Source organism: Gopherus flavomarginatus, chromosome 10 (assembly GCF_025201925.1).
Source record: "Gopherus flavomarginatus isolate rGopFla2 chromosome 10, rGopFla2.mat.asm, whole genome shotgun sequence".
Taxonomy (NCBI): Eukaryota; Metazoa; Chordata; order Testudines; family Testudinidae; genus Gopherus; species Gopherus flavomarginatus.
Window position 1 is genome coordinate 40256437 of NC_066626.1, and position 14437 is coordinate 40270873.

Genomic DNA, 14437 nt, shown 5'->3' on the forward strand with positions numbered 1-14437 from the left:
TGTATGCAAGAATAAAAGTGTTATAACAGACATTGTAATGGAAATAAGATATTCCTAATGGATGAAAAGACCTGGAAATTCCTAATTAATTCCTAGAGGCTTTAGATTTGCTTTTAAATGTCAGCAAACCAGTAGGTCCATGCTTAATGCCAAGACCTAGAGCAAACGATGATAACAATAAGACATCACTCACAATGTAGGTTTTTGTGATTGAAAGCTTGTTTAATAATTAGGATGAGGATAAAAGAAATGGGGAGAGAATGTACTTGTGGTAGGCGTTGAAGTGCGATCACACTGTATGTTCTTTTGCACTATCTGCTGCAGCAGGTTTAGTTGGTTACCATGGTTTCCTTTCCTGCAAATCCTATTGTTTCAATATTGTGAATAAATGGAAATAGGTTCTGCAGTCTGATTAAAAAAAGGTAATTCTCTTATTTGTGATTATTAATTGCAAGTTTTGTGTACAAATGGGTATATTCAGTGGAGGTGACATTGGGATATAATTCTTGAGAGAAGTTAAATGTCCAAAAACTTACTGATTCTTAGTTTATTTTGCCGATTTTATGTACTATGCAGTAATTAGAAGTATATTTTAATAGACTGCGCAGTAAAAAAACACTGAAATTTTGAGGTATATGTAAAGAAATTTGCAATTAATATTAATTATAGAATTAATTTTTACTTTAAAGATACATAATCGGGGTTCAGGCTCCAGGCGGCATTTATCTCAAGCAGCTCCTGAAAGAAGCAGCATGTTCCTCCTCCGGCTCCTTCATGGAGATGTGGCGTGGTGCCGGCCAGAGGGCTCTGCACACTGCCCGATCTGCAGACGCTGCCTCTGCAGCGCCCATTGGCTGTGGTTCCCGGACAATGGGAGCTGCAGGGCTGGTGCTTGGGGTGGGGGCAGTGTGTGAAGCCCCATGGCTGCCCCTCAGCGTAGGAGCTGGAGAGGGGACATGCTGCTGCTTCCAGGAGCCATGCAGAGCCAGGTAAGCCTCCAACCCCACTCCCCAGCTGGAACTCGAGGCTAGTTTAAAAGATCTGATGGGCCAGATGTGGCTCACAGGCCATGGTTTGCCCACCCTGAGGCAGAATATCTCTGGCCTAATCCATGGATATCCAGGAATTGCCTTAGATAGATACGCATGTGATTTCAAGCATCTCTATTTTTAATTCATGGCCTATTCTCTTCTCCTAGGCCATGATTGATTGTTCATTTCTCGTATGTGTGATTGAGGAGGGGTTTGAAGGATGGGATGGCTTCATGTTTCTCTCTGTTTAGTGACACATCTGCACTCAGCTGTGCCAAGCCAATCTGTGTGTTGCTGTGCTCAGCCTCCTTTTGGTGGTCTGTGGCATGGTAGAGTTCTCTCTGTTCCTGGTGCATGCCTATTTGAGTGCTTTATTACCTAACTGTGGTGCTTGTTTTCTCTATGGTTTTATAAACACTAACGTTGTGGGGACGTCATCCTGTTTGCGTCACCCTCCTCTTACTCCTATGGTATTGTCCTGTTCCCTAAAAGGCTCTTGCTACAGTGCATTTTACATTTTTACATTTTTCAGAGAAACTGGCCTAGAAATCTCTAGTCACTCCTGTATTTTCTTGGTTGTGATATGGGTGAGTTAAAATTACTGGAGGACTAAAATTAGGGTTTCATTTTATGTATTCGTCCAGGGTGCATAAATCCAGAGCTAGATGCTTGCTGTTATATTTGCATAAATATAAATAAATTAGGCCTGTCAATTAATCGCAGCTAACTCGTGCGATTAATTACAAAAATTAATCACACTTTGTATTGCACTGTTAAACAATAGAATATCAATTGAAATTTACTAAATATTTTTGGATTTTTTCTACTTTTTCAAATATATTGATTTCATTTACATCACAGAATACAAAGTGTACAGTGCTCACTTTATATTATTTTTATTACAAATATTTGCACTGTAAAAATGATAAAGAAATAGTATTTTTCAATTTGCCTCATACAAGTACTGAAGTGCAATCTCTTCATCATGAAAGTGTAACTTTCAAATGTACATTTTTTTCGTTCTATAACTGCACTTAAAAATGAGAACAATGTAGAAACTTTCTTGTCTACAAGTCCACTCAGCCCTACTTCTTGTTCAGCCAATTGCTAGGACAAACAAGATTATTTACATTTACATGACATAATGCCGCTCACTTCTTATTTATAATCTCATCTGAAAGTGAAAACAGGCGTTCCCATGGCACTTTTGTAGCCTACATTGCAGGGTGTTTACGTACCAGATATGCTAAACATTTGTATGCCCCTTCGTGCTTCGGCCACCATTCCAGAGGAAGTGCTTCCATGCTGATAGCACTCGTTAAAAAAAAAAGTGCTGTTTAAATTTGTGACTGAACTCTTTGGGGGAGAATTGTATGTCTCCTGTTCTGTTTTACCTCCATTCTGCCATTTATTTCATGTTACAGCAATCTCGGATGATGACCCAGCACATGTTCATTTTAAGAACTCTCACTGCAGTTTTGACAAAACACAAAGAAGGTACCAATGTGAGATTTCTAAAGATAGCTACAGCACTCAACCCAAGATTTAAGAATCTGAAGTGCCTTCAAAAATCTGAGCAGGATAAGTTATGGAACATGCTTTCAGAAGTCAGAAAAGAGCAACACTCTGATGCAGAAACTACAGAACTGAACCACCAAAAAAGAAAACCAGCCTTCTGCTGGTCTCATCTGACTCAGGTGATGAAAATAAATATGTCAGTCCACACTGCTTTGGATCGCTATCGAGCAGAACCCATCATCGGCATGGACGCATGTCCTCTGGAATGGTGGTTGAAAAATGAAGGGACATATGACTCTTTAGTGTATCTGGCACATAAATATCTTGCAGTGCTGGCTACAAAAGCACCATGCGAATATCTGTTCTTACTTTCAGGTGACATTGTAAACAGGAAGCGGGCAGCATTGTCTCCTGCACATGTAAACAAACGTATTTGTTTGAGTGATTGGCTGAACAAGAAGTAGGACTGAGTGGACTTGTAGGCTCTAAAGTTTTAACATCGTTTTATTTTTGAGTGCAGTTATTCTTTTTTGTACGTAACTCTACATTTGTAAGTTCAACTTTCATGATAAAGAGATTGCATTACATTATTTGTATTAGGTGAATTGAAAAATACTATTTCTTTTGTTTTTTACTGTTCAAATATATGTAATAATAATGTAAAAAAAGTGAGCACTGTACATTTTGTATTCTGTGTTGTAATTGAAATTAATATATTTGAAAATGTAGAAAACATCCAAAAATATTAAAATAAATGGTATTCTATTATTCTTTAATAGTGCGATTAATCACGATTAATTTTTTTTAATCGCTTGATAGCCCTAAAATAAATGCAGACTTCTGACAGATCCTGGATTCACTGACACTTGCAGTGACCAGAAACCTGCTTTCCACCTTCTGCTGGCTGCATGACTGCGTCATTACCTCTCAGATGGCGATATCGCCACACTCCTTTGTTGTCTCCATGAGACACTAATTTAGTGTACATTGCTACTTGGAATCTCCAACTGATGCAAATTGCAGCTGTCTGCCATTTAGATTGCTGAGAGTATGTTACACCTCCGCTTTGCTCTTTGCATATATTGCCAATTTTCTGCCAGATGAAATGCAATATGATTACTGTCTTCAGAACAGTTCTTTGCCTGGGTTCCAGTTATCTCAGAAAATGTCCTCCTCTCTCTCTCCTCTCCCCACTACCTATTTTCCACCCACTACTTGTATTGGTTGGCAGGAATGCTTTGGATGACTATCCCAAGGATGAGCTCATAGGAGCTGGCTGTTGTCTGGGTTAGGTTGTGTCCTCTGGAATTTGCTCCTATTAGAAATATTTCTGAGCTTAAACCTGGCCCATAGAAGAATGCTTTGTACAACTTATCTCTTTGTTCCAGGTTTCCATTAAATTCTGCTGTTGAACCCCCATTTCTGGCACTGTTATGGAAGTAAATTTGGGATTATTTGAGGGTTTTGGCCTGTATGTTCAAGATTTGGGGGAAATGGTTGTTTTGTACTTGATCTATCTTATGTAAATGCATCTGGGGACTACTGAGACGGACTAATTATAAGTGTATGGAATGATGATTATCCTTTCCTAACCTTAATGAGTAATTAACTGGCTACTTGTGGCCTCCCACAGGCTGGAATGCTTTTTTTCCTTATGGTTCATGTCTTCTTGCTGTGTTCCTGTTCTCCTTCCCTCCTCTTCCCATCTGTTGTTGTTGTCAGTTCTGTTTTTCTTTTGGCTAGAACTTCAAAGTTATCCTTGGCTGTTCTGTAAATTGCCGACTTTTTCCTACTATTATAACTTCAGCACTTTCTGGAGGTTTGTTCATTGCTTTAGTAGGTTTTGTTTTCTAGATAACCAATGTCCAAGACTGGGTTCAGTATGTCTAGCGTTTGTCAAAGCTTCTTGCTGAGCACATAGTTCATGTTTCACTACAGTCACTACTATACTATTATCTACTCATTCCACAGCAAGGGAGGATGATCTTGTGATCAAGGCACTGGACAGGAACTCGAGATCTTCCTTCATTTTCTGGCTCTGACAGACTTCCTGTCTTACTTTGGGCAAGTGAATTAATCTCTCTGTGCCTCAGTTCTGCAGCTGTAACATGGAGTAACAATACTTCCTTCCTAGGATGACCAGATATCCTGATTTTATAGGGACAGCCATGATTTTTGGGTCTTTTTCTTATATAGGTTCCTATTACCCCGCAACCCACATCCCGATTTTTCACACTTGCTGTCTGGTCACCCTATTCCTTTCTCTCACTATTTGTCTGTCTTGTCTATTTCATATGGAAGACTGGAATTTTGGAAAAGAGACCTAAAGGAGTCAGTAGGAGTTGGTCACCTAACTTTCTTAGGTCTCTTTCAAAATCCCATCCGAATCTCTTTGGGGCAGGACCTGTATTTCACTGTGTTTATACAGTGCCTTGCACAATGGGGCCCCGATCTTGGTGGAGGATTCTAGGCACTATTGTAATTAAAATAATAAATAAAAATAAAAATCCAGGAGCTCAAGTGTCAGAAGAAGTGTTACTCATATTCTATGTTGTGTTCTCTTCCTGAAGAAGGCCACGACTCTAATTCCTTTCTGGCTCCCACCAGTAATGTTGCTCCCTCCTCCACCTCGCATCTTGAGGGCTGCAATTTAAACACATATCTTCCAGCCAGTCCTTTAGTTGCCTTTCTTCTATTATCTGCCTTAGCAAATGGGCTGCTTTATAAATATGCATTTGAGGAACCATTTTAAAGCTTATTACTTATGCATAAAAAAAAGAAATCCTTCAGCGATAAATACCTTGGCCTTTTAAAGCTTCCTCCCCCCCAGAAAAGAGCAAGGTCCATAATGTTGTTTTATCTCATTGTTTTTATCAAAAACACTTTTTTAATTATTCAAGCACATAAAGCACTGTAAATAGTAAATGTATTAGTGCCAAATTTCTCCCTCAGTTATACTTGTTTTATACTTAAGGTAATTCGACTGAGTTAAATGGCAGTACTCCTGCTTTATGCCAGTGCTAGTGAGAGGAGAATCAGGGCCATTTCTTTTAACATTCGTAAACTACCAAATGGAGTTTAATACATTTGGTAACAAATATTTGTGTGTGTATATGTGCCACATATACAGTGCACACGTTTAGGGTGCCAGTTGGATGAAATGTTTTAAATTTACTCTGTTTCACTGAGTCCTACTAAAATGAAAATCACTCGTAGGATAGGTCATTTTAATGGGCGTATTACTTTATAATGAGTGTTTATCATCTGTTCTCTCCCATTTGTTAATGCAGCAAGCATTTTAATGGCAGATCAGACATCACACTAAGAGAATTAAATTTTTATAGATGATGGAGCACCACAGAACAGCAATTAAACTATTCCTCCACAATTTATTTATGTAACCATGATCAAGAGAACTTAAGGTGGAGGTACATAAAAACAGTAGTTTATCTGTTTTGATTATGAGCATAGCACCCATTTTGACCTACTCAAATACGTTTCCCTGAATATTATAATTATTACATTTAGTTAGTAATTTAAAGGAAAATTAATTCAAAAAGACTTCATAGTACAGAGCTTTTTCTTTGCTAACTCCTAGTAGGTTTTGCCAAGGGAACAGTGGGAAAGACTCTAGACTCTTTCAAACAGTAATGTTTTGCTAAATAACAGTTGACAGATGTATATAAAACATGGCACCTTTCATCCAAAGTGCTCACCAGTATAAACAAACTACTATGTGTAGCTTTCACCTCATAAATCACTGAAATGTGGCCATGTCTTGTAAGGAAAGCAGCAGCTTTCAAACAGCACACAGCAATATTAAACAACAGTTCAAGACAGAAAAATAAGAATTCCTTTTTCAGTTAAAACTACAGGATGGCTTTGGAATTTAGAATTAGAATTTAGCTAGAACATGAGGGCAAACACCTCATCTCTCATAAGTATCATCATAGGAGCTTTAATGATTACAGATAATTAGAACCTTTGTTTTAAATTTCGTCAAGACTACAGAACCAGAAGCATTTTACCACCTTTATTCAAAAGTAACTACAAGAATAGCAGCAGATGCTAGTGGTCTAATGGGGGCAGCGTACTACAGCTCATGGGACATTGGACTGGGAGTTGATTGCTACTCCCTGCTCTGAAACTGGCCTGCAGTGTAACCCTGGACAAATCACTTAACAATTCATTTTCTTCATCTGTAAAATGGAAGCAAAGCACTTTGAGATCTCCGAATGAAAAGTGCTACGTAAGTACTACTCTATCATTATTATTACTCTATTACTCAGACGTAGCCTAAACCCTTTTGAATTTTATCCTCTAGCCAAGCACTATAAGTCTTACTCACAAAGATTTTGGGCTTTGTGCACCATCAGTACTAAAGCAAATATCAGTAAAAGCACCTCAGGGCAGGTTTTGAATCTTAAAATGTTTGTTTGTTTGTCTTTTACCTGCCACACTACTTGACTCTCTGTTCACCTATATGTAACAGTAATTTGCCTTAGATATCCCCAGCATCCCCTGGTTAATATAAATACTAATATTTTGTTAATTCCATTATTTGTTGCAATAAGAAGTCTTTACTTGCTATTAATTCCCTTTTTTAAAAAATTGGTAATCAGTTTTAACAAATGTGTATTACTATTGTTTATTAAATGTTACGGTTGTCAGGCAATGAAACTTTATGGAGAACAAAATCAAGACAGCATGATCAGTAAATTGTATTGTGTGGTATACTGTTTACCAAAGAAATGAGTTCAGGCTGCAGGAATTTCAGAGGTCAAACTTGTATTGGAAAAAGTAACTGTAAAATGCAATCACAGCCTGTAATTGGTCTTTAGCGAAGCTGCAAACTCAATTTTGTCTTAACAGTTGAGTTTGGTAAAAACAACTTTAACAAAATTTAAGACTCATAGAAATCTTTCCATGATGATTTTTAATCCAATGGGAGCTTTTAACCAAGTATTTGACTGCAATGTTTGCAACTTAAATGCTGAGAACCTGAAAATGAAATAGCCTATTCAATAAAAACGTACTTAAACAATTTGTATTATCCTGGTAGGAAAAGAATAAGCGAATAACATTAATAGTGAAAAGCACATTGCACTTTTAAAATTCTTTCAATTTTAAATTATACAAAGGGTATTAGGTGAGGAAATTTCTTGACTTTTATAACTTAATACTGACCATCAAGCCATATGTTTTCTTACATTCACAATTTAAATATTTATGTGGGCATTGAGAACTAATTTAAGAACAAGCTGTTTTTAATATGAGAAAACTATGTAGGCAAAGATATGGATTATAAACATGGTATGAAAACTGCTTAAATGAAACCAGTGGGAATCACACTAGTATAAACGAAGGTGCAATGTGGACCATATTCTTACAGAATGTTATAGAATGGTGATCATCTCTCAGTGATAACGATTGCTATGAAGTTTCCATTTCAAGCCTGATTTTGCCCCCACCCTTCTACAGTTTACCAGGAAAAAATCAGTTCATAGAGGACTCAAAATTAGAAGTCTAAATCTGAGATTGAGGGCTGGTCTACACTACGGGGGAAAATCGATCTTAGATACGCAACTTCAGCTACGTGAATAACGTAGGTGAAGTCGAAGTATCTAAGATCGAATTACTCACCGTCCTCACGGCGCGGGATCGATGTCCACGGCTCCCCCTGTCGATTCTGCAACTCCGGGTTGGTGGAGTTACGGAATCGATATAAGCGCGTTCGGGGATCGATATATCGCGTCTAGATGAGACGCGATATATCGATCCCCGAGCAATTGATTGCTACCTGCCGATATGGCGGGTAGTGAAGACGTACCCTAAGGTTGACTCTTTATGCAAATATTGAAATTTGGTGGACACTAGGTTCCTAAATTATGACACTCTCACTATAGAAGTGTTAAAACATAATTCCAACTTTTTGACCCTTAGCAAAAAATCAGAAGGTAAAACAAGTTTTACTAGATATCCGCAGCTGAGATGTTTTTCTCAGACCCAAAGTTTTGTTGATTAATTTGAATTTTCAGAAATTATTGATATTGTATTTAGTAACATTTCTAGAAAATTTCTGCTCCAGGTATGTTACTATAGGACATCAGAGGCCTGCTGGAGACCTAAGCTTTCCTTTAAGAAAAAAGTAAGGCTTCTAGCCCTTTCCCCAGCGGCAATAGACCTCGGAGTGTAACCTGACCACTCGGGAGCTGCCAGGTCCAGGTGAGGCATTAGCCCTTCCTTTCCATGGGATATATTGAGGAGAGGGGAACTAGTGCTCCTTTACCTTCACCACCCAATCAGCCACATGAAGGTCAGCAAATAGAGAAAGTGGTGACTAGTTAGTGCATTCCCTGACTGCTCCTGAGTCAGAGCTAACCGTTCACCTAGACCCTCTGCTCCTGGCAGCTCCTACCCTAGCATTAGGTTTCTGGTGGGACTTTCCTGAGGGGGCATAGGAGTAAGCATCCCTCAATGACTATATATTAAAAACTGAGGAAGTTCAACCCAAATAACTTTGCTAAGATTTGCTTGAGAACAGCAATCTTAACTCTTGGTTTTCTGTGTTTTAACATTTGAGAGATTTTTAAAGTCTGCATCTCCTGAAAGGTAATTTACTCAGCTCGTTGATCTGCACCTACTACTTTAATTTCACCTTAACAAATCTCTCTGATATATATATATTATATATATAATATAAAGCACACTGGGACTTTCATGTTATTGTCTCTGATTCACCACTGTTACTCCTGTTAGTGTAAAGCCAATGAAATCAATGAAGTAACATGGACATAAAACAGGAGTAACATAGTGAAATTAGAGCCAGTGAACTTTTCATGTTCATAAAGTACTAAGCTAAATAAAAGCTAGTTATATTATTTTCATGGTATCTATTAGCAAACAGGAACAATGTTAGGGAAAATACTACTACACATTAATAACACAATTTTTGCCTAATAAATTGTTTCTAACATTTGTATAAGATGACAAGTGAGAAAAAAAAAAGAAACTCGGTTAAAGATAAAACAAAACATAATGTACTCCATTGTTTGTTATTTTATTACATGTATTTGTAAAGCACTCATCATATGTAGTATCAGCTAGGTACCGCCTCTGCTCTTGAGTCTTGCTACAGCAATTAAGATCAGCTGCTGACACGATGGAGTGTACAGTCTTCAGATTCAACTGGGAGGGGCTGCTGGGAGGCAGTGAATGGCCCCTTCATTTTCAGTGAATGGTCATCGCTAGCAGACTCTGTTGCCCATCCTGATGAGACTGAGTCCAAGTTTGCTAACCTTCAGGGCACGCTACAAATCCTGTATGTTTTCCCAGACGCTGTGAATGAGGAGGGTTAGAGATGTGAGAGGGATGGGTGGCAGTTGGTGGTGGCCCTAATTCTGAACGCAGGGTTGTCATTGTATATATTTTGTAAACACACAAGTGCATGTGCCTGGAGCAGTGCATAGGTACATATTTTAAAGAGCAAAATATATTAAGTAGGGGCAGTGAAGCATACTACAGAGGTGGATGACTGGTGATATGTTATACAATTGGTTTCACACTGTTGCATTCGTACTTTTAAAATCCATATTCATAGAATATTCTCAAATCTGGATGGTTTTGCAGTTATTAAACGTTCTCCCTATGTTTCATCAATGACTGCTGCATAAAGTGCAGATAGCTGAGAGTCTGCATTACATCTTTTTAGGACTAAGGGACCTAATTGGTCTCTCCACTCCTTTATTTCTGGCCACTATTGCCCCTACACTTCAATCCACTTTCCCAGATTGTGTTATCCTCTCTGCCCCACTGGCAGCCAAATGGGCTAGATAGAGCAGTCGCCTTTCAAACAACTTTGAATTAAAAAAACCCTTTATCTTTAGGTCAGCGACTTACAAACAAATGTGCAATAGATACACTAAGAATGTTTTGATGACATGTCATAGTTCTTGGCAAAGCTTCCGGTATTCCACTGTTAACTGAAAGAGAGCGTACATTGTATATATCTTGTTTTCTGTTTATTAAACAAAAAACAGCTGTTGCTGAAGGAGAATGTTAGGAAGTTCAAGCATAAAATCTGTAACCTACTTAGTTCAATAGCCATGTAGAAATGAACAAGGTGTAGTAATGTTATAGATATGGTAAAAATACCAAAAAACAAGTCCTGATGGAAAAATTGAAACCAACATATCGATGTAGGTAAAACAAGATCGAAAGGATTGAAACACAAGTTTTTTTAACAGAGAGCTTGCAGCTGCACCAATAAGATACATGTTGTAATTCATCAGGATAGTAATTATAATTATAGAGCAATAAAGAGATTAAAAAAGGGCACAGGGAAGCAAAACCTGGAATTGTTTGTTAGCCTCTAAGGCCCTTTATTCTCAGGGTCCTGAGTATATCTGAAACTTACTTAGTTCTGACATCCTTTCCTGGAAAATCCTGAAGCCATAAAGGATATGCTGTGTGTGTCATTTCCATTTACTTTAATGGGAGTGTGTGATGGTTACACACATGGGCTCCAATGTCCTAAGCGTCCTTACCCCCTGTTCACGTCACTGGGAAGTGATGGTATTCAGGATTTCACTTATGGAATTAATCTCATGATCAGGTGTAGGTTACTACCGCTGTGCTCAGCAATAATTTAACAAATAAGGTGCAGAGCATGTTTTCAGTGCAGGAGTCTGACTGTGTCTCTGTTATTTTGGTTTTCATAAAATCTTTCAAAACTCTTCATTCACACAGTAAAAACAAGTTTATGAAAAAGCTAGTGCGTTGCCCTAAATATATACATGTATAATGGAAAAACTGACCACATCACTTGCCAAAATGTGGTGAGATGCTGCAATTGCTTACTGTACTTTAACTTGCCTGTTATCTCATTGTATCCAGTTTGAATCATTCACTTGTTGCATTTTGTCACACCCTAGATTGTGAGCTCTCTGGGGTAGGAATTGTTTTTTACACTGAGTTTGTACAGTTCTTAGTACACTGTAGCTCTGATTGTAGAATGGTGCCCCTGTACTCTGTTGTAAAACAAATAACGATAAACAATTGAACATTGGAATTTCCAGATAAGTCCAATGGATGCTGTAGATCAGTATCCTGCCTCTGACAGTGAATACTATCAGTGCACTAGAGAAAGAAGGAAGAAACTCAGTAATGGAATAATCTTCCCACAGAAGAAGTTTCTTCCTAAAATCTGTCAGATATTGGTTGGCATATGCCATGAAGCCTGATGCTCTATATACCGAAACGTTTTTATATCCAATTTAATGTAACTGTGGCTGTTCTCATTATCTGTATAAATGGCTAAGCACTTGCCCTCAGTAATGCCTTGTAGCAATAAGTTCTGCAGGATAATCTTGTGTTGTCTAAAAATGTTTCCCTATATCATTTTTTAATTTGTTGCCTTTCAGTTTCGCTCTGTGAACTCTTCCTTTATTATACAAAAATGTAAATAGACACATCTTGTGTACACGTCACCCACTAATTTGTATACATGTTTCATATCCCATCTTATTAGTAAACAGGATGTGAACGCCCCTGAAAGCTACTTGAAAAGAACCTGAACTTTTATTTTTAAAGCAGTTCTTGAATTTACAGTTTGTGTTGGTTTATCTTTTTTTCCAGTTAAATTGAAAACCAGAATGCTTGATTTTAATTGAGAATCAATTATTTTACCTGTGTTCTGTTATTAAAATACATACCTTTTCAAGAACCTTAATTACTTCTTTTGAAAAATACGTATGTTTCAACCTAATACTAATCATACAATTTCGTGCTTTCATCTGTTTAGATAGGCTCCATTCAAAAGACATACTTATGGAAGAGCACCTCTGTTTTGTGTGTGTTTGTTTTTTAAACAGCAATATGCAGCTTTCATTTCAGAAATTAAATCGGAAGGAGGAGGTATTTTGGTTTTAGGATTGATTTGGCCAGTTAGATAGCATAAAGCAGTCTAATACCCCAAACAGCAGCACTTACTGCTGTCTGGCCAAGGAGTGACATTGGAGTCAGAGGTGAAAGCAGCTTCTTGTTTCCATCCTCTCTGCAGGACAAGCATTGGTAGTTCCCAGGTGCACACACTGATATCTGTTCATGCATGTGCAGATGGATTCAGAGAGCAAATTGTTACGGGCTTTCAGTAAGATTTTTGAAAAGGTGCTGGAAGTCAGGTGGAGTCAGTACACTCATTTATGGTTATTAAAAGGTTACATCAAAATGCTATTCAAACCATGCTGCAGAATTACTAGCATCAGATAGCCTATGGCTTAAATATCCTGTATATTACGAAGATTTGCTTGAAGCACAGCACAGAGGCCTTCTGTAAAAAGCTTGAAGAGTTAGTCCTTGGCATTTGGCCAGCGATAAAGAAAGCTTCCCCCTGTGCCATTCTGTCCTCCGCTGCTCAGATTCTGGCAGCAGTTTGACTACAGTGTAATTGTTGGCACTAAAGCTAAACTGTATCCTGAATGGCCTCTTCCTACAAAAAGACAGGAGTACAGAGGTCTAACACTGCATCAAATCTGTGTATTGGTCTACTGTAATAGAGAACTCTGTTATGAGAACTTTTCATATCAGAGAGGCAAGCAATAGACTATAGAGCAGAAATCCCTTAAACAGAGTGTGAAATATTTTTCATTTTTTCCACAGGATAATGAAGTGTCCAGACAGAATAAGAGAACAAATAGCTCGTTCTAGGACAGGCTTTAGTTTGGCTCTCTATCCACAGTTGTTGTTGTTCTACTCTTCTAATTGTGTATAGTAGTTTAATTTTATATTCCACATGCATAGTCACAGATTTAAATGATGGGGTATTTTTATTGTTTGCAAGGCTTCACTTGCTTAATCTCTCTTTAAAAATATATATATATATATACTTTCCCATTTCATTGAGGCAGATTTGGAAATCAAACCAGAAACTTCAGACTCTACTACGATGGAAAACACTTTGTTGGGGAGAAACGTTTTGAGTCCATCCATGACCTGGTGACAGATGGATTGATTACTCTTTATATTGAAACCAAGGCAGCAGAATATATTGCCAAGATGACAATAAATCCAATTTATGAACACATAGGATATACAACCTTAAACAGAGAGCCAGCACACAAAAAACATATGCCAACCCTGAGAGATACATATGATGGCAAAGAGTCTACAGGAGAAGATGAGGTAGCAGAGAAAAGGGTAAGCAACTGTTAAAACATGCTTTTTTTTATTAGACTTTTATTTTATACTCTTAACTCTACTCCACTGAAGAATATTAAATATGTTTATAGGTGTTTCATCTAAATGATTACATCAGATATTTTTGATGAATAGTAAGTTATATGTTAAGATGTTTTAATAATCTTTCCAAGTTTTTAAATGGAAATTTTTGCATATTGCAAGTACCTCTGATTCATAAACTTTTATCATAAGGATCTTTGTTTTTTTTAAAGAAATTATTGTTATTACAAATGTCAATCCTCTGATATTCCAGGTAGGCTAAAGATATTTAAACTTAGTAATTTACTGCGCAAAAAGACAATTGCCCTTTAATACAGAAATGTATTCTATAATCTATTCAGCATTCCCCATACAATGATAATAAAGTTGTCCACTTTATAAATAAGTCTGTTCATTAACAAGATAAAATGTTTTAACATTTCACATGACTAGGTTCAGCCTGTCAGAAACTGTCAGAACTATTTTTGGCCTCAGCCAGGCTTATGAAGAAGGATATCTCTCTTCAGAGAATTGCGTTATCAACTGAGAACTAACTGGATGGATAGTGGGGTTTAAAATAAATAAATTAGAACCAATGCAGGATACATTTCAGACTTTGTACTCTTGCAGAACATCTTTAATGTAATGTAGAAGACCCCCAAAACAGTTGC

The 14437-nt window shown here is 37.5% G+C and overlaps 1 protein-coding gene across 1 annotated transcript in view; it reads left to right on the forward strand.

The window, feature by feature from the left end:
* The window catches only part of CHN1 (chimerin 1), a 133026-nt gene that overhangs the window by 32588 nt on the left and 86001 nt on the right, over positions 1 to 14437 (forward strand). The window contains exon 4 of the mRNA XM_050969038.1: positions 13457 to 13745. Coding sequence (XP_050824995.1) covers positions 13457 to 13745 — 289 coding nt within the window. The remainder of the gene's footprint in view (positions 1 to 13456; positions 13746 to 14437) is intronic.